The 24,722-nt window shown below is 44.7% G+C and overlaps 1 protein-coding gene across 4 annotated transcripts in view; it reads right to left on the bottom strand.

Annotated features, from left to right (window-relative positions):
- The window catches only part of LOC109874571 (epidermal growth factor receptor substrate 15-like 1), a 72,967-nt gene that overhangs the window by 16,316 nt on the left and 31,929 nt on the right, over positions 1–24,722 (bottom strand). For all 4 annotated transcript variants that reach the window (XM_031810310.1, XM_031810312.1, XM_031810309.1 and 1 more), the window contains 6 exons: positions 21,358–21,537; positions 20,620–20,743; positions 18,903–19,036; positions 18,344–18,422; positions 5,279–5,364; positions 4,953–5,013 (listed from right to left, as the gene is read on the bottom strand). In XM_031810310.1, the coding sequence (XP_031666170.1) occupies positions 4,953–5,013; positions 5,279–5,364; positions 18,344–18,422; positions 18,903–19,036; positions 20,620–20,743; positions 21,358–21,537 (664 nt within the window). The remainder of the gene's footprint in view (positions 1–4,952; positions 5,014–5,278; positions 5,365–18,343; positions 18,423–18,902; positions 19,037–20,619; positions 20,744–21,357; positions 21,538–24,722) is intronic.

The raw sequence follows: 24,722 nt of genomic DNA, 5'->3' as shown, positions 1-24,722 counted from the left end.
AGTGCCGCTCAGTGTTCTTTAAATACGTTGTAAATGTTCCTAAGTGCTCAGCTGTAGACTACAGTTTAATGTGCTCAGTGCTCAGCTGTAGGCTACAGTTTAGTGTGCTCAGTCGTAGGCTACAGTTTAATGTGCTCAGCCGTAGGCTACAGTTTAATGTGCTCAGCCGTAGGCTACAGTTTAATGTGCTCAGCCGTAGGCTACAGTTTAATGTGCTCAGTGCTCAGCTGTAGGCTACAGTTTAATGTGCTCAGTGCTCAGCTGTAGGCTACAGTTTAATGTGCTCAGTGCTTCAGCTGTAGGCTACAGTTTAATGTGCTCAGTGCTTCAGCCGTAGGCTACAGTTTAATGTGCTCAGCCGTAGGCTACAGTTTAATGTGCTCAGTGCTCTGCTGTAGGCTACAGTTTAATGTGCTCAGTGCTCTGCTGTAGGCTACAGTTTAATGTGCTCAGTGCTCTGCTGTAGGCTACAGTTTAATGTGCTCAGCTGTAGACTACAGTTTAATGTGCTCAGCTGTAGACTACAGTTTAATGTGCTCAGTGCTTCAGCTGTAGGCTACAGTTTAATGTGCTCAGTGCTTCAGCCGTAGGCTACAGTTTAATGTGCTCAGCCGTAGGCTACAGTTTAATGTGCTCAGCCGTAGGCTACAGTTTAATGTGCTCAGTGCTCAGCCGTAGGCTACAGTTTAATGTGCTCAGTGCTCTGCTGTAGGCTACAGTTTAATGTGCTCAGTGCTCTGCTGTAGGCTACAGTTTAATGTGCTCAGTGCTCAGCCGTAGGCTACAGTTTAATGTGCTCAGTGCTCTGCTGTAGGCTACAGTTTAATGTGCTCAGTGCTCTGCTGTAGGCTACAGTTTAATGTGCTCAGTGCTCTGCTGTAGGCTACAGTTTAATGTGCTCAGCTGTAGACTACAGTTTAATGTGCTCAGTGCTCTGCTGTAGGCTACAGTTTAATGTGCTCAGTGCTCTGCTGTAGGCTACAGTTTAATGTGCTCAGCTGTAGACTACAGTTTAATGTGCTCAGCTGTAGACTACAGTTTAATGTGCTCAGTGCTTCAGCTGTAGGCTACAGTTTAATGTGCTCAGTGCTTCAGCTGTAGGCTACAGTTTAATGTGCTCAGTGCTTCAGCCGTAGGCTACAGTTTAATGTGCTCAGCCGTAGGCTACAGTTTAATGTGCTCAGCCGTAGGCTACAGTTTAATGTGCTCAGTGCTCAGCCGTAGGCTACAGTTTAATGTGCTCAGTGCTCTGCTGTAGGCTACAGTTTAATGTGCTCAGTGCTCTGCTGTAGGCTACAGTTTAATGTGCTCAGCTGTAGACTACAGTTTAATGTGCTCAGTGCTCTGCTGTAGGCTACAGTTTAATGTGCTCAGTGCTCTGCTGTAGGCTACAGTTTAATGTGCTCAGTGCTCTGCTGTAGGCTACAGTTTAATGTGCTCAGCTGTAGACTACAGTATAATGTGCTCAGTGCTCAGCTGTAGACTACAGTATAATGTGCTCAGTGCTCAGCTGTAGGCTACAGTTTAATGTGCTCAGTGCTTCAGCTGTGGACTACAGTTTAATGTGCTCAGCTGTAGACTACAGTATAATGTGCTCAGTGCTTCAGCCGTAGGCTACAGTTTAATGTTCTCAGCTGTAGGCTACAGTTTAATGTGCTCAGTGCTCAGCTACAGTTTAATACCAGTGCTGTGCTGAGCAGACCATCCTGCTGTGGTCTCTGTCCTCATCCTTAATGATCTACATCCAGGTTATTTAGAATACACTCTCATCCAGAGATACACGGCCCACATTCAGTACATTTGAACTAAAATAGGTAAGACAACCACATACCACAGTCGTATATTGCATTACTGAAATTATTTTCAATACGTCCTAAACAAAGACAATAGCCTACATATTTGTGTGTGCAAAAATGAGGACGGGATGGGAGTGATTTTTCTCAGGAAGGGACAGGAAAGTTCCAGGGTTATAGAAAAGACTGAATTTTCACTCCCGTGTCAACCTCTAGTAGGCAGACCACACACTGAGGTAGACCTGGGCAGACCACACACTGAGGTAGATCTGGGCAGACCACACACTGAGGTAGATCTGGGCAGACCACACACTGAGGTAGATCTGGGCAGACCACACACTGAGGTAGATCTAGGCAGACCACACACTGAGGTAGATCTGGGCAGACCACACATGGAGGTAGATGTGGGCAGACCACACACTGAGGTAGATCTGGGCAGACCACACACTAAGGTAGATCTGGGCAGACCACACACTGAGGTAGACGTGGGCAGACCACACACTGAGGTAGATCTGGGCAGACCACACACGGAGGTAGATGTGGGCAGACCACACACAGAGGTAGATGTGGGCAGACCACACACAGAGGTAGACCTGGGCAGACCACACACGGAGGTAGATGTGGGCAGACCACACACGGAGGTAGATGTGGGCAGACCACACACCTTCAGATTTTTCAACTTGCTGTTGACCTGCTGGCAGCCTAACTTGGACCTGCTGGTTATTTCCTATTTTAATCTGGACACTGGGTTTGGTTGGTAAACTATACAATCAGTATCAGTAATCAGTCAGTGCTCAAGCCAAAACAGACCTTATCTGTTCCAACAGCTTTCCTGTTTACCAGCTCCTTCGAAAGGAGAAGAAAATGAGGGCTCCGCACCCTAAAAGACGACCACACTGAGCAGGAGAGAAAAAGGGAAGTACTAACATGACACATGCTCACACACACACACAAGTTTAATAAGACAGTGTTAGTCGGGGGGCTGGGGTCAGTTTGTTATATCTGGAGTACTTCTCCTGTCCTATTCGGTGTCCTGTGTGAATCTAAGTGTGCGTTCTCTAATTCTCTCCTTCTCTCTCTCTTTCTTTCTCTCGGAGGACCTGAGCCCTAGGACCATGCCCCAGGACTACCTGACATGATGACTCCTTGCTGTCCCCAGTCCACCTGGCCATGCTGCTGTTCCAGTTTCAACTGACCTGAGCCCTAGGACCATGCCCCAGGACTACCTGACATGATGACTCCTTGCTGTCCCCAGTCCACCTGGCCATGCTGCTGCTCCAGTTTCAACTTCCACCTGACTGTGCTGCTGCTCCAGTTTCAACTGTTCTGCCTTATTATTATTCGACCATGCTGGTCATTTATGAACATTTGAACATCTTGGCCATGTTCTGTTATAATCTCCACCCGGCACAGCCAGAAGAGGACTGGCCACCCCACATAGCCTGGTTCCTCTCTAGGTTTCTTCCTAGGTATTGGCCTTTCTAGGGAGTTTTTCCTAGCCACCGTGCTTCTACACCCGCATTGCTTGCTGTTTGGGGTTTTAGGCTTGGAGTTTCTGTACAGCACTTTGAGATATCAGCTGATGTACGAAGGGCTATATAAATCAATTTGATTTGATTTGTTAGCGAACAAATGAGTTGTTCTGAAAAAATTGATGCTACAAACTATTACTTACCTCAACCTCTAATCCTCCTAACTAACTAACTAACTAACTCCTAACTAACTCCTCCTAACTAACTAACTAACTCCTCCTAACTAACTAACTAACTAACTAACTCCTCCTAACTAACTAACTAACTCCTCCTAACTAACTAACTAACTAACTCCTCCTAACTAACTAACTAACTAACTCCTCCTAACTAACTAACTAACTGCTCCTAACTAACTAACTGCTCCTAACTAACTGCTCCTAACTAACTGCTCCTAACTAACTAACTCCTCCTAACTAACTGCTCCTAACTAACTAACTGCTCCTCACTCACTCACTCACTCCCTCCTCCTAACTAACTCATCCTCCTTCTAAACTAACTCCTAATTAACTAACTAATTAACTCCTACCTCCTCCTCCTTCTAACCAACTAACTCCTCACTAACTAACTCCTCCTCACTAACTAACTAACTCCTCACTAACTAACTCCTCCTCACTAACTAACTAACTAACTAACTCCTCCTCACTAACTAACTCCTCCTCACTAACTAACTCCTCCTCACTAACTAACTCCTCCTCACTAACTAACTCCTCCTCACTAACTAACTCCTCCTCACTAACTAACTCCTCCTCACTAACTAACTCCTCCTCACTAACTAACTCCTCCTCACTAACTAACTCCTCACTAACTAACTCCTCCTCACTAACTAACTCCTCACTAACTAACTCCTCACTAACTAACTCCTCACTAACTAACTCCTCTAACTAACTCCTCACTAACTAACTCCTCACTAACTAACTCCTCACTAACTAACTCCTCACTAACTAACTCCTCCTCCTCACTAACTAACCAACTAACTCCTCCTCCTTACTAACTCCTCCTCCTCACTAACTCCTCCTCCTGCTAACTAACGAATTCATCCTAGCTAACTCATCCTAACTAACTAACTCCTCCTCCTTCTAACTAACTCCTAGCACTGTGTAGGGAATAGGTGGCACTGTGTAGGGAATAGGTGGCACTGTGTAGGGAATAGGTGGCACTGTGTAGGGAATAGGTGGCACTGTGTAGGGAATAGGTGGCACTGTGTAGGGAATAGGTGGCACTGTGTAGGGAATAGGTGGCACTGTGTAGGGAATAGGTGGCACTGTGTAGGGAATAGGTGGCACTGTGTAGGGAATAGGTGGCACTGTGTAGGGAATAGGGTTTCATTGAAGACAGCCACAATAAACAAGAGACTGACTACAGAACTTAGTTTTTAAAGAAAATGAATTCGATAAACTGATTTAATAATAGAAGCGTCTATTTTAGTCTTGTGGTATTATCCTAGAAAGGTGTTTAAACCTACGCTTTTAGAGTGTCTCTTCTGTACCTTTGATTTCACTTAAGAGTATCACTTGTTGTTGTTTTTTGCTAACTAAAGGAAGAACTGTGTATTATAAGTACCATCACATTGACTTCCTTCTCATACACACACACACACACACACACACACACACACACACACACCTACCATAAGGAGGCGCAGGCCTGTTAGGTGTGTTCTTAGGTGGTAGCACAGGGTTGACTGGTTTCTGCTCACAATGCCAGAATAAAGACAAAAAAAACATCCAAAAATTGACATTTTTTACAACAGAGGTAGTATATTTTTCACAAGCTTTTAGTTAAGAGCCTACATCTCGTTGCCTTGACAGTCAGACAGTGGGTTTTACTGCCTCCCTGTATTCAGGTGGAGAATAATATCATATCGATGTCAGTCATTGTATTTATATGGGAACATATTGCTATAAAGCAGTACTTATATATGATGTACATCCACAATGCTCCCCGGTAACCTACCTTTTTAGACATTTGACTGAAGTCTGCGAATCCACTATTTCCTCCAAAAGAGTTGCCACCGAAAGGGTCCACTGTTCCGAAGCCATCTACAAACAGAACAACAACACAGCAACCATAAAAACACTTCATATGGAAACATCCTGGGAACAAACGAGCTACTGAAGCTGCCTGGGAAACCACACAGAGAGAATCCAGAGAAATGGGGCAGTCTTTACGAGGACTTTCCAAACCTAAATAGTAGAAGACTGACGTCCGCATCTGATTAACTCATTACAGAATTAAGCAGTGTTACTGTGAGCAGCACTGTGGTGGGTTACTGTGAACAGCACTGTGATGGGTTACTGTGAGCAGCACTGTGATGGGTTACTGTGAGCAGCACTGTGATGGGTTACTGTGAGCAGCACTGTGCTGGGTTACTGTGAGCAGCACTGTGCTGGGTTACTGTGAGCAGCACTGTGATGGGTTACTGTGAGCAGCACTGTGATGGGTTACTGTGAGCAGCACTGTGATGGGTTACTGTGAGCAGCACTGTGGTGGGTTACTGTGAGCAGCACTGTGATGGGTTACTGTGAGCAGCACTGTGATGGGTTACTGTGAGCAGCACTGTGATGGGTTACTGTGAGCAGCACTGTGGTGGGTTACTGTGAGCAGCACTGTGATGGGTTACTGTGAGCAGCACTGTGGTGGGTTACTGTGAGCATCACTGTGATGGGTTACTGTGAGCAGCACTGTGATGGGTTACTGTGAGCAGCTCTGAGCTGGGTTACTGTGAGCAGCACTGAGCTGGGTTACTGTGAGCAGCACTGAGCTGGGTTACTGTGAGCAGCACTGTGATGGTTACTGTGAGCAGCACTGTGATGGGTTACTGTGAGCAGCACTGTGATGGGTTACTGTGAGCAGCACTGTGGTGGGTTACTGTGAGCAGCACTGTGATGGTTACTGTGAGCAGCACTGTGGTGGGTTACTGTGAGCAGCACTGTGGTGGGTTACTGTGAGCAGCACTGTGGTGGGTTACTGTGAGCAGCACTGTGATGGGTTACTGTGAGCAGCACTGTGGTGGGTTACTGTGATGGTTACTGTGAGCAGCACTGTGATGGTTACTGTGAGCAGCACTGTGATGGTTACTGTGAGCAGCACTGTGGTGGGTTACTGTGAGCCGCACTGTGATGGTTACTGTGAGCAGCACTGTGATGGTTACTGTGAGCAGCACTGTGGTGGGTTACTGTGAGCAGCACTGAGCTGCTGCTGTTTCCAGCTACAATAGTCATTTACAACATTAACTTCTTGATGACGGGGCAGTATTTTCACGTCTGGATGAACTGCATTCCCAAATTCAACTGCCTGCTACTCATCCACAGATAAGATATGCATATTATTAGTAGATTTGGATAGAAAACACTCTGAAGTTTCTAAAACTATTTGAATCATGTCTGTGAGTGTAACAGAACTTATGTAGCAGGCGAAACCCCAAGAACAAACCATTCAGATGTGTTTTTTTGAGGTCACTCTCTTTGCAATGGATTTTCATTGGGAATCCAGATTTCTAGGGGACCTTCTTGCAGTTCCTATCGCTTCCACTGGATGTCAACAGTCTTTAGAAATTCAAATCAAATCAAATTTTATTTGTCACATACACATGGTTAGCAGATGTTAATGCGAGTGTAGCGAAATGCTTGTGCTTCTAGTTCCGACAATGCAGTAATAACGAACAAGTAATCTAACTAACAATTCCAAAAAAACTACTGTCTTATACACAGTGTAAGGGGATAAGGAATATGTACATAAGGATATATGAATGAGTGATGGTACAGAGCAGCATAGGCAAGATACAGTAGATGATATCGAGTACAGTATAGCATATGAGATGAGTATGTAAACAAAGTGGCGTAGTTAAAGTGGCTAGTGATACATGTGAGATGAATAATGTAGGGTAAGTAACATTATATAAGGTAGCGATGTTTAAAGTGGCTCGGGTGGTTGATGTCCTTCCTGTAGCATCGGGTGGTGTAGGTATCCTGGAGGGCAGGTAGTTTGCCCCCGGTGATGCGTTGTGCAGACCTCACTACCCTCTGGAGAGCCTTACGGTTGAGGGCGGTGCAGTTGCCATACCAGGCGGTGATACAGCCCGCCAGGATGCTCTCGAATGTGCATCTGTAGAAGTTTGTGAGTGCTTTTGGTGACAAGCCGAATTTCTTCAGCCTCCTGAGGTTGAAGAGGCGCTGCTGCGCCTTCTTCACGATGCTGTCTGTGTGAGTGGACCAATTCAGTTTGTCTGTGATGTGTATGCCAAGGAACTTAAAACTTGCTACCCTCTCCACTACTGTTCCACCGATGTGGATAGGGGGGTGTTCCCTCTGCTGTTTCCTGAAGTCCACAATCATCTCCTTAGTTTTGTTGATGTTGAGTGTGAGGTTATTTTCCTGACACCACACTCCGAGGGCCCTCACCTCCTCCCTGTAGGCCGTCTCGTCGTTGTTGATAATCAAGCCTACCACTGTTGTGTCGTCCGCAAACTTGATGATTGAGTTGGAGGCGTGCGTGGCCACGCAGTCGTGGGTAAACAGGGAGTACAGGAGAGGGCTCAGAACGCACCCTTGTGGGGCCCCAGTGTTGAGGATCAGCGGGGAGGAGATGTTGTTGCCTACCCTCACCACCTGGGGGCGGCCCGTCAGGAAGTCCAGTACCCAGTTGCACAGGGCGGGGTCGAGACCCAGGGTCTCGAGCTTGATGACGAGTTTGGAGGTTACTATGGTGTTGAATGCCGAGCTGTAGTCGATGAACAGCATTCTCACATAGGTATTCCTCTTGTCCAGATGGGTTAGGGCAGTGTGCAGTGTGGTTGAGATTGCATCGTCTGTGGACCTATTTGGGCGGTAAGCAAATTGGAGTGGGTCTAGGGTGTCAGGTAGGGTGGAGGTGATATGGTCCTTGACTAGTCTCTCAAAGCACTTCATGATGACGGATGTGAGTGCTACGGGGCGGTAGTCGTTTAGCTCAGTTACCTTAGCTTTCTTGGGAACAGGAACAATGGTGGCCCTCTTGAAGCATGTGGGAACAGCAGACTGGTATAGGGATTGATTGAATATGTCCGTAAACACACCGGCCAGCTGGTCTGCGCATGCTCTGAGGGCGCGGCTGGGGATGCCGTCTGGGCCTGCAGCCTTGCGAGGGTTAACACGTTTAAATGTCTTACTCACCTCGGCTGCAGTGAAGGAGAGACCGCATGTTTTCGTTGCAGGCCGTGTCAGTGGCACAGTATTGTCCTCAAAGCGGGCAAAAAAGTTATTTAGTCTGCCTGGGAGCAAGACATCCTGGTCCGTGACTGGGCTGGATTTCTTCCTGTAGTCCGTGATTGACTGTAGACCCTGTGTCACGAACCGGCTCAAAGCCCGTAACAAAGGGAGACAACGTGGAGATAAGGAGTAACAAAATATATATTTATTAACTAAAGCAACTAAGGAAAATATACAATGGTGTGTGTAATCAGTAATCAGTAGTGTAAGTGAGGCCAAAAGAAATGTCTTAATATGCGATTGTAGGTTTTCCTCACCCCCATATGTCCAGCAACATCGCTGTGAGAAGTTTCCAACACCAACTCACGAAGCTTAACTGGTACAACAACCTGACTAATTGCCTCCCCCAGAAAACAACTATCATGAGACACCCACTTTCTCATCAGGACATCCTCTTGGAGAAAATAGCCATGGGCGACATCTCCCAACTGTTCTACAGGCACAATTTGATCACGCAACTCTTCCAACGTGGGGTCATCCCGTTGCGCATTGATTAGATCTGACCGGGTTACAGATAACGGTATAACAGGGAAAACAGTGACATACTTTGTATTATTATCATTATTCGGCGCAGTAACCAGTTCGCCACGGCTCATAGAACGTGTCACTGCACACGCAGAGAACACCTCTGGGAAACTCTGTACATTCTCATCAGGAATCCCAACAAATGACGGCTTAGTGGAAACCACGAGAGATGGAAACACGACTGGCCATACACGCTCACCAGCCAAGTTATTCCCAAGGATAACGTCGATACCCTCAATAGGCAACGAAGGACGCACCCCCACAACAACTTCACCCTTCACCAGCCCACAATCCAACATCAGTTTATGCAATGGAACTGACAGAGTGTTCAAACCTATTCCCCTAATTAGAACACTATTCCCCGAATCAGTCTCAGCAGAAAAGGGTAACACAGACTCCAACACAAATGATTCAGAGGCACCTGTGTCTCTCAGGATCTTCACTGGCACTAGGTCTTTACTTCCTAACATAGACACAAAACCTTCCGTAATGAAAGGTAAATAGTCTGGATCAATATGGACTTTCACATTCTCCTGGGCTTGAGAAAATGAGTCATGAGTGAACTGATGTGGAACAGGTGCAGCTAACGCGGTAGGCTTAGATTTAGCATAAGCACCCTTTGACCTGAGAAGTGGACATTCGTTTTTCCAATGACCTGAACCTTGACAGTAGTGACACTCCTGCCCAAAGTCAGCTTTACCATGGGAGTCAGGCTCAACCCTAGTTGAATAGAACTCTGCCCGTGAACCAAAGTGTCTCGGTGAGCGAAGCCCAAATCTATCCGAACGCCCCCACTCTTTCCGAATACGGGGCTCTGCAAAGGCACTTTTGTGAGTCAACACATACTCGTCCGCCAAAACCGCAGCTTCAGCAACATTCTTTACTTTCTGTTCGTTAATATACGTGGCAATACGATCAGGAATTGTGTCCTTAAATTGCTCTAACATAATCAGATCACACAGCCCTTGGAAAGTCACAACTGCAGATGCGGAACACCAGCGATTAAACTGTAAAGATAACTGTCGCGCAAACTCAACATGAGTCTGCTTATCATCCCTTTTTAAAGTTCTAAATCGTTGGCGGTAAGCTGTCTAGTGCACTAAGAGCTGAATATGCTTCCTGTGCTTTACCAGTCACCACACACTGCAACATTAAAGTGCGGTCAGAATCAGGCCAACTCCTAGCGTCAGCAACCCGCTCAAACAACGAAAAGAATGTCTCGGGGTCCTTTTCATTAAACTGAGGCAATAACCGTAAGTTCCCAACAATATCAAATGTCTCTGGGGCACGAGCAAAAGCAGAACTACCCCTAGGTAAATCTGGGTCACCTTCCCAAAACAAACTCTCCCCTGAGATCTTTCCTTCCCTAACCAGCTCTATACGTTCTTGTTGCAACTTGATTTTAGCACGCTCCATATCTTGTTTAAATGCCAATTCCTTTTCATATTTTACACGATCATGCTCTAGCTTCTCACGATCATGCTGCCGATCATGCTCTCTCTTCTCACGATCATGCTGCCGATCATGCTCTCTCTTCTCACGATCATGCTCCAGCTGTAACAAAAGCAGTTCTTTCTGCTGTTCAAAAAGAAGGCTACTAGGGCTAACCGATGGAATGGCCATTGTAACGTTATGGGGAGATGACAAATCCTCAGCAGAGGCTGGACCAGTGGTAACTTCAAGAATACCACTCTCCATCAGATTGGCCTTCAATATCAACCTAATAGAATTCTTTAGACGTTTATCACTAATCTCAACCTTGTAGTGTTCCGCGACCTTCAACAGCTGTTCTTTAGTACCTAAATCTAACAATTCCTCTGATGGAGAGCAAATGAACTTATCTACATAAGACGCCATAATCACAAAAAAAAAAAAATCTCGCTCTTCCCTTCTGCTGAGCACACCAGACCACAACCAGAGAATTGACAATCACCCTGAGCACCACAGAAGAGAGATGAGATATGGAGCTTCCCCAAAACCTACAATAACTCAACCCTAGTCTTCGTGCAGATTTGCGGTGGGAATTTACGCACTGTAGCCCGCTGGCAAGGAAAAACTCCCCAGCATGCTGGCAAATTCCACCAAGCCACGGATGTGCCCCCGAGACAACTGCTCAGTCCACAGACACCACACAAAAATAACAAACATTAACCATGCCCAACATATTCCCAAAAATGAAACACGTCGCTAAACCTATCAGGGGAAAAAGGCTATAGCTCCGGGTAGCAAGTTGCACTACCCTACACAAATCTCCTACCGAGGTACACAGCCGATTTACTCACCACCTCAGACTGACTTCCCAACAGAAAGTAGAACAAAATTTCAGGCTAGGCAGGGCCTGGAAACTAACCATTCTCTCTCCAACGCAGCACACAAACCAAACAACAAAGACAACCAATACTGGGCCTATCAAACTCAATATGCAAACCAAACACGCACCTCAACGGTCTCCCAAACCAATAGTTCAAAGATCCCGGATGAGCCCCCACTTGTCACGAACCGGCTCAACGCCCGTAACAAAGGGAGACAACGTGGAGATAAGGAGTAACAAAATATATATTTATTAACTAAAGCAACTAAGGAAAATATACAATGGTGTGTGTAATCAGTAATCAGTAGTGTAAGTGAGTGTTTTGCATGCATGAATGTGATAATGCAGGGTGTTGAAAGGTGCCAAAGCAAACAACCAAACAGGCCACCAAGAACCACAACACAATCTACAAAGGTGTCTGCATGGAGAGAGTCTCCTCCATGAATGGGGAAGTGGTGTATTTATCCTGGGAGACACCGGGCCCAGGTGTTTCCCATGTAGCTGACGACCCTCCCAACTCCGCCCACCAGCATCCTAATAAGGAAATAACAGAGAGAGAATACGGCAGACAGAGTGGGAGGGTCGTCACATGCCTCTTGTGTCTGAGCCGTTGAATTGAGATTCTACTTTGTCTCTGTACTGGCTCTTAGCTTGTTTGATAGCCTTGCGGAGGGAATAGCTGCACTGTTTGTATTCGGTCATGTTACCAGACACCTTGCCCTGATTAAAAGCAGTGGTTCGCGCTTTCGGTTTCACACGAATGCTGCCATCAATCCACGGTTTCTGGTTAGGGAATGTTTTAATCGTTGCTATGGGAACGACATCTTCAACGCACGTTCTAATGAACTCGCACACCGAATCAGCGTATTCGTCAATGTTGTTATCTGACGCAATACGAAACATCTCCCAGTCCACGTGATGGAAGCAGTCTTGGAGTGTGGAGTCAGCTTGGTCGGACCAGCGTTGGACAGACCTCAGTGTGGGAGCCTCTTGTTTTAGTTTCTGTCTGTAGGCAGGGATCAACAAAATGGAGTCGTGGTCAGCTTTTCCGAAAGGGGGGCGGGGCAGGGCCTTATATGCGTCGCGGAAGTTAGAGTAACAATGATCCAAGGTCTTTCCACCCCTGGTTGTGCAATCGATATGCTGGTAAAATTTAGGGAGTCTTGTTTTCAGATTAGCCTTGTTAAAGTCCCCAGCTACAATGAATGCAGCCTCCGGATAAATTGTTTCCAGTTTGCAGAGAGTTAAATAAAGTTCGTTCAGAGCCATCGATGTGTCTGCTTGGGGGGGGGGATATATACGGCTGTGATTATAATCGAAGAGAATTCTCTTGGTAGATAATGCGGTCTACATTTGATTGTGAGGAATTCTAAATCAGGTGAACAGAAGGATTTGAGTTCCTGTATGTTTCTTTCATCACACCATGTCACGTTGGCCATAAGGCATACGCCCCCGCCCCTCTTCTTACCAGAAAGATGTTTGTTTCTGTCGGCGCGATGCGTGGAGAAACCCGTTGGCTGAACCACTTCGGATAGCGTCTCTCCGGTGAGCCACGTTTCCGTGAAGCAAAGAACGTTACAGTCTCTGATGTCCCTCTGGAATGCTACCCTTGCTCGGATTTCATCAACCTTGTTGTCAAGAGACTGGACATTGGCAAGAAGAATGCTAGGGAGTGGTGCACGGTGTGCCCGTCTCCGGAGTCTGACCAGAAGACCGCCTCGTTTCCCTCTCTTTCGGAGTCATTTTTTTGGGTCGCTGCATAGGATCCGCTCCGTTGTACTGTTTGTAAGGCAGAACACAGGATCCGCGTCGCGAAAAACATATTCTTGGTTGTACTGATGGTGAGTTGACGCTGATCTTATATTCAGTAGTTCTTCTCGACTGTATGTAATGAAACCTAAGATGACCTGGGGTACTAATGTAAGAAATAACACGTAAAAAAAAAAAAAAAACTGCATAGTTCCCTAGGAACGCAAAGCGAGGCGGCCATCGCTGTTGGCGCCGGAAGTGGTTAATTTATTTTACTTTTATTTAACTATGCAAGTCAGTTAAGAACAAATTCTTATTTTCAATGACGGCCTAAGAACAGCCTGTTCAGGGGCAGAACGACAGATTTGTACCTTGACAGCTCGGGGATTTGAACTTGCAACTTTTCGGTTATTAGTCCAACGCTCTAACCACGAGGCTACCCGGCTACCCTACCCTGCCCTTATTCCGTTGTGTAATGAAGAAGTACGGCCATCTTGAACGAGGGTCACTTGAAGTGTACTGTTAGATAGAGGCGTGTGACCAGAAAGCTAGCTACAGTTTGTTTTCCTCCTGTATTGAACACAGATCATCCCGTCTTCAATCTTAGTGATTATTTACGTAAAAAAATACCTAAAGTTGTATATTTACAAAAGTAGTTTGAAATGTAACTTGAGAGATATTTTTTAGTCACGTTGCGCAAGTTGGAACCGGTGTTTTTCTGGATCAAATGCGACATTTTGGATATATATCGAAGCAATTAATGGAACAAAAAAAACATTTGTGTCATATTGGAGTGCCAACAAAAGAAGCTTGTCAAAAGTAAGGCATGAATTGTATTTTTATTTCTGCGTTTTGTGTCGCGCCTGCAGGGTTGAAATATGGTTTCTCTCTTTGATTACGGAGGTGCTATCCTCAGATAATAGCATCGTTTGCTTTTGCCAAAAAGCCTTTTTGAAATCTGACATGTTGGCTGGATTCACAACAAGTGTAGCTTTAAATTTGCTATCTTGCATGTGTGATTTAATGGAAGTTTGATTTTTATAGTAATTCGTTTGAATTTGGCGCTCTGCATTCTCCCTGGCTTTTGGCCAGGTGGGACATTAGCGTCCCACATATCCCAGAGAGGTTAAATGTCTACACTGTATTTCTGATCAAATTGATGTTATTTTAAAACGGACAAAAAAAAAAAATGCAAAAACAAGGACATTTCTAAGTGGCCCCAAACTTTTGAACAGTAGTGTTATATGTATTTATATATATATAGATAACACACACAAAAAATATATATATGGGGGATTGGAAGTGATGCAGACAATTTCGTTGATGGAAGCTACAATCTGCAATATTAAAGCTGATCTACCACCTAAAATATGTTTAAATAATAAACTCCAAGCCAGCTGTCATGTGCCTTTTACTGAGGAGTGGTCATCTCCCTGACCAAGACCGAGGCCCTTCTCCTCTGATTGCTCAGTTTGGCCGGGCAGCAAGCTCTAAGATTGGCTTTCATCAATGTGTTCTTGGGGACCTTCAATGCAGCAGAAATTTGTTGGTACCCTTCCCCATATCTGTGCCTCGACAGAATCCTGTCTCGGAGCTCTATGGAAAATTCCTTCGACCTCATGGCTTGGTTTTTGTTCTGACATGCACTGTCAATTGTGGGACCTTATATAGACAGGTGTGTGCCTTTCCAAATCATGTCTAATCAATTGAATTTACCATAGGAGGACTCCAATCAAGTTGTAGGATATTCAAGGACGATCAATGGAAACAGGATGCGCCTGAGATCAATTTCGGTTCTCATAGCAAAGGATCTGAATACTTATGTAAATAAGGTATTTCTGTTTTAAAATTTGTATAAATTTGCACAGATTTATACAAATCTGTTTTTGCTTTGTCATCATGGGGCATTGTGTGTATATTAATGAGGAGAATGTTTTATTTAATCCATTTTAGAATAAGGCTGTAAAAAAGTCAAGGGGTCTGAATGCCTTCCGAATGCACTGTAATTTGATCTCTGAGAAATTAAGTTAATTAACTGCACCCAAATTGGCTATTTTAAATTGACAGGATTCAGATAATAATCTAACAATATAGTACCCAACATCCGAGATGGACCAAACTTTGTCCTACCAATGAGGAAGACATGAGGAATCCTATCCTACATTCTATGCAAATCCCAACCCAACAACCAGTATCAGTTCTCTATGAATAGTATGAAGCTGTGGCTTGGAGTATTGCTTCTCTATACTATGTAATGTATTCCATGTGAACCTAGTGACAACCCTAATAAAATAATAAATTGCATGACGGTCTTAAGTTTTTCAATAAAATTCTCAGGAAAAACCTCAATAAGAACCTCAATAAATGTCACTCATTAAGATGAGTGACATTTACAATTAAACCCAACCCAATACCATAACAATTGAAAAACACTAAACAGTGTGTGTTTGAGACTTTTACCATTGAAGACCACAACAGTAGCTAATCCAGACCTTTCTGGAAGGGAATAAACCACACACAAAGGAGGTCATTTCCTGGACACTGATTAAGCGTAAAATAAGGTCAAACTGAATTGCTTCATGAAGGAGTGGCTTGAATTGTGAGGATGACCACACAATTTATTTTCATCATGAGCCAAATCTATTCGTTTTCTACCCAAAATTGTTGTGATCTATTTAATAAACACAAGAGACCAGCAAAATTGATAAGAGTCTGCCGGTATATCAGGAACAGCAGCATCTAGCGGCCAAAACCTGGTACTTTCACACTACTTTATGGTAAATAATGCAAGCAGCATAAATGACTAATTTCTCTGAACAGTGGGAAAAAAAACACATATTATGAAGAAGCAATACTCCAAGCATCAGCTTCATACTACTTGTCAAACATAGAGAACTGATACTGTATACTGGTTGATGGGGTGGGATTGGGGTGGGATTGGCGTGGGGTGTGGGGGGTTCGGTGGGTGGTTTTTGACCATCTCTTGGAGATTTCTCATGTCTGATTCATTGGTAGGAAGAAGTTTGGTCCAAATCAGATCTTGGGTTCTATATTTATTGAATATTATCCGAATCCTATAAATTTTAATAGCCAATTTAGGTGCAATAAATTAGCTTAATGTCAGAAATAAAATTACATTACAACAAAATAATGTTTTAGGAATGCCAATCGTACCTGATTCTGACTACAGAAACAATTTCTGAATATTCTGAGATGGTGGGTGTCATGGGGTCTGAAATGGCATGAAACGACTCTGTTGTGACTTGAGAATGTGTGTGACGATAAAGGGGCAGTATGACGTGTGTTACACAGTGTTTTCCTTCTCGTGGCATAGCTCTAAGTTTCCCCCACAGTGTGTCCCTTATTCCTGTGGAGGGGTGTCGTTTCACTGGTGCGTAGGAGTGTCAGCCCTAACTTAAAACAACTTCCTCCTCTCTCAGTGACTGAGGCATAAAGGCTCGCAGTTCAATAGCAGAGGATGAATGGAATGAACAGGGGAGGAGAGGGGGGGAGGAGGAGAGGAGAAGATGAGAGGAGGGGAGGAGGAGAGGAGAAGATGAGAGGAGGGGAGGAGGAGAGGAGGGGAGGGGGAGAGGGGGGAGGGGGAGGGAGAAGAGGAGAGGGGGAGGGGGGGAAGAGGAGAGGGGGAGGGGGGGAAGAGGAGAGGGGGGTGGAGGAGAGGGGGGTGGAGGAGAGGGGGTGGAGGAAGGAGGAGAGGGGGAGGAGGAAGGAGGAGAGGGAGGAGAAGAGGAGGAGAGGGGGAGGAGGAGAGGGGGAGGAGGAGAGGAGGGGAGGAGGAGAGGAGGGGAGGGGGAGAGGGGGGAGGGGGAGGGAGAAGAGGAGAGGGGGAGGGGGGGAAGAGGAGAGGGGGAGGGGGGGAAGAGGAGAGGGGGGTGGAGGAGAGGGGGGTGGAGGAGAGGGGGTGGAGGAAGGAGGAGAGGGGGAGGAGGAAGGAGGAGAGGGAGGAGGAGGAGAAGAGGAGGAGAGGGGGAGGAGGAGAGGAGGGGAGGAGGAGAGGAGGGGAGGAGGAGAGGAGGGGAGGAGGAGAGGAGGGGAGGAGGAGAGGAGGAGAGGAGGAGAGGAGGGGAGGAGGAGAGGAGGGGAGGAGGGGAGGAGGAGAGGAGGGGAGGAGGAGAGGGGGAGGAGGAGGAGGGGGGTGGGGGATTGAAGAGCTGAACTGGTTAAAGCAGGAGTGTTCTGGTGTTCGTTTTCAAGTCACGCAGACAAAAACACACACAGACACACAGTTTCTGTTATGTTTGGCCTCCACTGCAACTCCTGTTTTTCCAAGGTTATTTTTAGTTGGCCAGCAGTTAAATGCGGAGGTAGCCTACTAAATATAGACCTCCGCCACAGGAAAATATGAAGTTTCAGTGAGTTTTAAGTTGTATTCCACAAACTAATGCCCAGAAATAAAGTCTAAATGTGCAGGAACACGTCACCTGGGCAGCAGTGAATGAGGGCTTTTATTCAGAAGTCTATCACAACTTTCCTTTTCTCTTAGTGATATACAGATAGATGTATCTTAGTGATATACAGATAGATGTATCTTAGTGATATACAGATAGATGTATCTTAGTGATATACAGATAGATGTATCTTAGTGATATACAGATAGATGTATCTTAGTGATATACAGATAGATGTATCTTAGTGATATACAGATAGATGTATCTTAACGATATACAGATAGATGTATCTTAACGATATACAGATAGGAGTTTGATTATCCTTTTCTGCTTCTAAATCTTGTGAAATTCAGAGTACTTAATGACCTGGTTGTAAATGTTCTCTGACATAGCCGCTGCTTTTTGAAAGATACAGAACATTAATCTTCATAACTGATCGGATGCTGAAAAGTCAGAAAACGTTTTCTCGTCTTTGTTGTTGTTTTACTCTAAATGTCACTTGCAGCTGAAGTATCTGGAGTGTAACTACACTGACTAAAAACAGTCATTCAAATGTAGATACAAGAGTGAGTGAGTGAGAGTGAGTGAGTGAGTGAGAGTGAATTAGTGAGTGAGTGAATTAGTGAGTGAGTGAGTGAGTGAGTGAATGAGTGTGAGAGTGAGTGTGAGAGTGAGTGTGAGAGTGAGTGTGAGAGTGAGTGTGAGAGTGAGTGTGAGAGTGAGTGTGAGAGTGAGTGTGAGTGTGTAAAAGAGGTTGTGTGTTGCAGAGGTGAGGTACCTGTAGGCTTGGGGCTGGGGCTGGGCCGGGGGCTGTGGGAGGTTAAGAGATTCCTGCTACCCGACAGACTGCCACCAGGCTGAGACAGAGACAGGATGAGAAACACCACTAAGATCAACTCCATACAGATACTTTCATTCAACTAAATACAGGATGTAATTTCAATACCAATATATTCAATAAATATGAACAAAATTACAAACAATATAATTTAAGCAATAAGGCCAATATACCATGGCTAACGGCTGTTCTTAGTCACGACGCAACGCGGAGTGCCTGGATACAGGCCTTAGCCGTGGTATATTGTCCATATACCGCAAACCCCAGAGGTGCCTTATTGCTATTATAAACTGGTTACCAACATAATCAGAACAGTAAAAATACCCGTGGTATACGTTTTGTCATACCCGTGGTATACGGTCTGATATACCACGTTTGTCAGCCAATCAGCATTCAGGGCTCGACCCACCCAGCTTATAATTCAATATAAATGTATTCAAATATGACATTCTCTAAATAAATTACCATAGAAAATATACTAAATAATAACATGTATTACCTTGATGGGGGGAGTAGGTTTTCTACTGAAGGGATCTGCTGAGGCAAACACATCGGTCGTTTTCTTGAAGAAGTCTGAGGAAGCACCCTTGAATGGATCACTCTCTTTGAAGGGATCATCGGCTTCAAATGGATCTGAGAGGATTGAGACAAAATGTGACGAAGATCCTTGTGGATGGAAACATTTGTCATTAACGGTGTTAATATGGAGCATATACCACATGGAGGCCTTTCTGTTCTGTTCAGGTGTACTTCATTAGCCAAGCACATGGAGGCCTTTCTGTTCTGATCAGGTGTATTTCATTAGCCAAGCACATGGAGGCCTTTCTGTTCTGTTCAGGTGTACTTCATTAGCCAAGCACATGGAGGCCTTTCTGTTCTGTTCAGGTGTACTTCATGAGCCAAGCACATGGAGGCCTTTCTGTTCTGTTCAGGTGTACTTCATGATACCTACACGTACGCTACGGTCACAAGATGCAGGCCTCCTAATTGTCCCTAGAATTTCTAAGCAAACAGCTGGAGGCAGGGCTTTCTTCTATAGAGCTCCATTTTTATGGAACGGTCTGCCTACCCATGTCAGAGACGCAAACTCGGTCTCAACCTTTAAGTCTTTACTGAAGACTCATCTCTTCAGTGGGTCATATGATTGAGTGTAGTCTGGCCCAGGAGTGGGAAGGTGAACGGAAAGGCTCTGGAGCAACGAACCGCCCTTGCTGTCTCTGCCTGGCCGGTTCCCCTCTTTCCACTGGGATTCTCTTCCTCTAACCCCCTTGGGTTGTGCCGTGGCGGAGATCTTTGTGGGCTATACTCAGCCTTGTCTCAGGATGGTAAGTTGGTGGTTGAAGATATCCCTCTAGTGGTGTGGGGGCTGTGCTTTGGCAAAGTGGGTGGGGTTATATCCTTCCTGTTTGGCCCTGTCCGGGGCGGGGCAGTCCTCGGATGGGGCCACAGTGTCTCCTGACCCCTCCTGTCTCAGCCTCCAGTATTTATGCTGCAGTAGTTTATGTGTCTGGGGGCTAGGGTCAGTTTGTTATATCTGGAGTACTTCTCCTGTCCTATTCGGTGTCCTGTGTGAATTTAAGTGTGCTCTCTCTAATTCTCTCTTTCTCTCTCTAGGAGGACCTGGGACCATGCCTCAGGACTACCTGACATGATGACTCCTTGCTGTCCCCAGTCCACCTGGCTGTGCTGCTGCTCCAGTTTCAACTGTTCTGCCTTATTATTATTGGACCATGCTGGTCATTTATGAACATTTGAGCATCTTGGCCATGTTCTGTTATAATCTCCACCCGGCACAGCCAGAAGAGGACTGGCCACCCCACATAGCCTGGTTCCTCTCTAGGTTTCTTCCTAGGTTTTGGCCTTTCTAGGGAGTATTTCCTAGCCACCGTGCTTCTACACCTGCATTGCTTGCTGTTTGGGGTTTTAGGCTGGGTTTCTGTACAGCACTTTGAGATATCAGCTGATGTACAAAGGGCTATATAAATAAATTTGATTTGATTTGATGAGCCAAGCACATGGAGGCCTTTCTGTTCTGTTCAGGTGTACTTCATTAGCCAAGCACATGTGCTTATGACCACACACTTTTCTCTAAAGGAATAGAACCTCATAGCCTCTGGAACATACAGTCCTGGGCCATGGAATTGCAATCATTCCAGAATTGTTCCAACAATATTTTGTATAAACATTCATTTGGTATAATATATTTATAAAGTTACCTTTGAAGGGGTCTGATTTGAAGGGGTCCTCTGTCTGGAAGGGGTCTGCTGCTGGAAGGGGTTCTGGTGTTGATTTGTTGCTGCTGAACATGGCTATCCTCGATTTGAAAGAGTCCTCCTGATTCTGGGGGACAAAATATTCAGATTGCTCAACCTCAAAATCTTTTCCACTTCCATTCAAATCAACTGGATTGCCCAACGTTGGGACAACAACACTTTACCAAGCGGAACTGAACGTAGACGCTTCTTCTTGTAATCTCTAACATAATGAACATTGAATAAAAAGGTATCAAGTCTGTCAGGTGTGAGCAACAGGAAGTGAGGTCACACTAAACACAGTGAGAGCTCCACATGAATAGCTGGGTATATAATATACACTGAGCATAGAAAACATTAACACCTTCCCAATATTGAGTTGCTTAAAAATCCTTCTTTAACCTGTCTCCTCCCCTGATTGAAGTGGATTTAACAAGTGACATCAAAACAGGATTGTAGTCCATGTCATGGAAAAAGCAAGTTAGATTATTAATGTTTTGTACTCCCAGTGTATATTAAAGTATAGGCAAGCTCTTTCTAGTCTTTGGTCGTCTTTATTAAGCCACTACTTAGCTAAATGTTTTGCAACGGAAAACAAAAATAAGCATTTCTTATTCAGGTAGTCACTCCCCATTTCAAATCAGTTTTATTCCATTTGATGCCTAATGAACACAACCCTGGTATCATGACAACACTACTCACCCTGGCGCCAAATTCTCCGTTCTCCCTCTCTGAGAATCCTACTTCGCTCATGTCTGCCAGGTTGGTCATGCTGCCAGCATGAGTCTGGCTGTGGGTTCCGTTCAGAGCGTTGTTGTATTGCTCTATAGTCTTAGTCACCTCCTGTTGACTGTCCTGGATCTGAGAAAGCTTACTACGAGCCTAAAGGGATAAAGGGATGTCAGTGAGTCTCCAGTAACACCGGTAGTTCTAGTAAAAGAGATTAAGTATGTAGGGCTGTTGCGGTGAACGTATTACCGCCACACCGCCAGTCACGAGTCATGACCGCAGTTAAACTCCATGTGACCGTTTAGTCACGGTAACAAGGCTTGATGCTGCTGATAGTTATTGCTAACTGCCTGGTACTCAGCACTCTATTGTCCCTGTCATCACTGATATCAATACAAATGTAACGGAACATCTAAATCAAGCACTTCATGAGAGCCCATGAGCTCATGTTGCACAACATTTCTATTGGCTACGCAATTATGGGAGAAAACAGAGTGATGGCCTCTAATAAAAATAGGAGGATCCCATCATTTTTCTATAGGCTAGGCCTACTATATTTATTTATAATCTCTGCTAATATTAATCACATTGCTTCACTTTACAACAGAAGTATAGCCTACCTAGCTGACATGAATATAAACCACTGGAAAGGCATCTTACATTCGCTATTTAAGTGCATAGATGACATGTATTATCCCCCTGTTATGAGACAAGCGCATGATAATGGTCCATTCTAAATCAAAATAAATTTCACACATATATTATTTAAACAAGATTAAATTAAGAATAGTCTAATACTGTCCCCTATCACTTGTGAATGGCGTATTATCACTTGTGAATGGCGTATTATCACTTGTGAATGACGTATTATCACTTGTGAATGACGTATTATCACTTGTGAATGGCGTATTATCACTTGTGAATGGCGTATTATCACTTGTGAATGGCGTATTATCACTTGTGAATGGCGTAATATCACTTGTGAATGGCGTATTATCACTTGTGAATGACGTATTATCATTTGTGAATAGCGGATGCCTTTGTACATTTTTTTTGCAACTATTTAAAATCATAGTGGCATACCTCATGTAAGCTAGCCCATAGGCCTATATGTTTTGATAAGGTTTGTATCACAACTAAAGTGTCCAAATAACTTGTTAAAATGAAGCCCATTATTAATCCGCTTTACAACCGGTGTAGACTGGTATACATTACCAGTGTGTGAGTTTCAAGATTAGAGGAGTATCATTTACACCATAAAATAGCACCTTTATAATGAAGCATTTACATGCATAAATTGCATTTGCGGTCACTTGAGGAAGGCGTTTTCACGCTAATTGATTGCATTTTGGAACATTTGAGTCATTTAGCAGATGCTCGTTTCCAGAGCGACTTACAGGAGCAATTAAGGTCAAGTGCTTTGCTCAAGAGCACATCGGCACATTTCCACCTAAGTTGTCTCAGGGATTCGAACCAGCGACCTTTCAGTTACTGGCCCAACGCTCTTAACCACTAGACCACCTGCCGCACCTTAAATAATGTGAATAAATAGCCTGATAGTTGATCATATATCAAGCTGAACGTTCTGATCGGTTGAGTCAGCCTCATTGCATAGAAATGTGTTTTGTTGACGCTAGTGGTTGTATTCATTTGAGATCTAATCGCATCCCACAAATGTCCCAGACTATGTTTGAATTATTTATTTCTCACACAGAAGGACGAGTTGACCAATAGAAAATGTCAACTTTTGTACTATGGGGGATAGTAGATGAACATAGGCTGGTGCTTTGTGCTGGTCGTTAGGCCTACTCATCTTGTTGGCTGACAAAAGGTAAATGTGGACAGTTCAACATGTGCCTCGGAATACGATAAGAAGAACGCGCGCAGTTGCGTCCCTGATGTGTCTTTCTTAACTTGTAGCCTACTTCAGAGCGGAGATGCCTGTGAAAAGGACCGGATCACGTGACGGACATTGGCTAATAAGAATTGAGATGTCTGAGAGAGCCATGTGAGTGAGAGGTGGTTCGGAGCACCTGAGATCCTCAAAAATTTTGACAGCTGCACCATCGAGAGCATCCTGGTTGCATCACTGCCTGGTACGGCAATTGCTCGGCCTCCGACCACAAGGCATTACAGAGGGAAGTGCGTACGGCCCAGTACATCACTGGGGCTAAGCTGCCTGCCTTCCAGGACCTCTACACCAGGCGGTGTCAGAAGAAGGCCCAAATAATTGTCAAAGACCCCAGCCACCCCAGTCATAGACTGTTCTCTCTACTACCACATGTCAAGCGGTACCGGAGTGCCAAGTCTAGGACAAAAAGGCTTCTCAACAGTTTTTACTCCCAAGCCATAAGACTCCTGAACAGGTAATCAAATGGGTACCTGGACTATTTGCATTGTGTCCCACCACCCTCCACCACCTCTTTTACGCTACTGCTACTCTCTGTTCATCATATATGCATAGTCACTTTAACCATATCTACATACTACCTCAATCAGCCTGACTAACAGGTGCCTGTCTTTTTACTGTTGTTTTTATTTCTTTACTTACCTATTGTTCCCCTAATACCTTTTCTGAACTATTGGTTAGAGCCTGTAAGTCAGCATTTCACTGTAAGGTCTACCTACACCTGTTGTATTCAGCATTTCACTGTAAGGTCTACCTACACCTGTTGTATTCAGCATTTCACTGTAAGGTCTACCTACACCTGTTGTATTCAGCATTTCACTGTAAGGTCTACCTACACCTGTTGTATTCAGCATTTCACTGTAAGGTCTACCTACACCTGTTGTATTCAGCATTTCACTGTAAGGTCTACCTACACCTGTTGTATTCAGCATTTCACTGTAAGGTCTACCTACACCTGTTGTATTCAGCGCACGTGACAAATAAACTTTGATTTGATTTGAGAAGGGAATAATAATTATTCATATTCAGCCCAAGAGCACAACGACCACTGGCCACAAAAGGCATGGGTTTTTTCAGGGGGCCTTACGGCAACACAAGCGGGATGCCAACGGGAAATTGGAGCCATTATCAAGTGCTTGTTAAATTGTGAATGAGAGACTGATGAAGTGTGTACAGCCTGCACAAAAAACTAAACAAAGCAGAGATCATGCCTTTCCTGAAACTTTTTTCAAGTCATCATTTAAGTCGCATTACGCAGCATTAGAATGTAATACAAATCGAGACATATAGCCCAACGTTGGTATCACAACGAACATGGCATAACATGGCATAACATGGCATAACATGGCATAACATGGCATAACATGGCATAAACAGCCCAACTAAGCATATAGGAGTTCCTGTTTCTTTGTTGACTGCTCAACACGTG

Source organism: Oncorhynchus kisutch, linkage group LG30 (genome assembly GCF_002021735.2).
Source record: "Oncorhynchus kisutch isolate 150728-3 linkage group LG30, Okis_V2, whole genome shotgun sequence".
Classification (NCBI taxonomy): Eukaryota; Metazoa; Chordata; class Actinopteri; order Salmoniformes; family Salmonidae; genus Oncorhynchus; species Oncorhynchus kisutch.
This window is presented reverse-complemented; position numbering and strand designations above follow the sequence as displayed.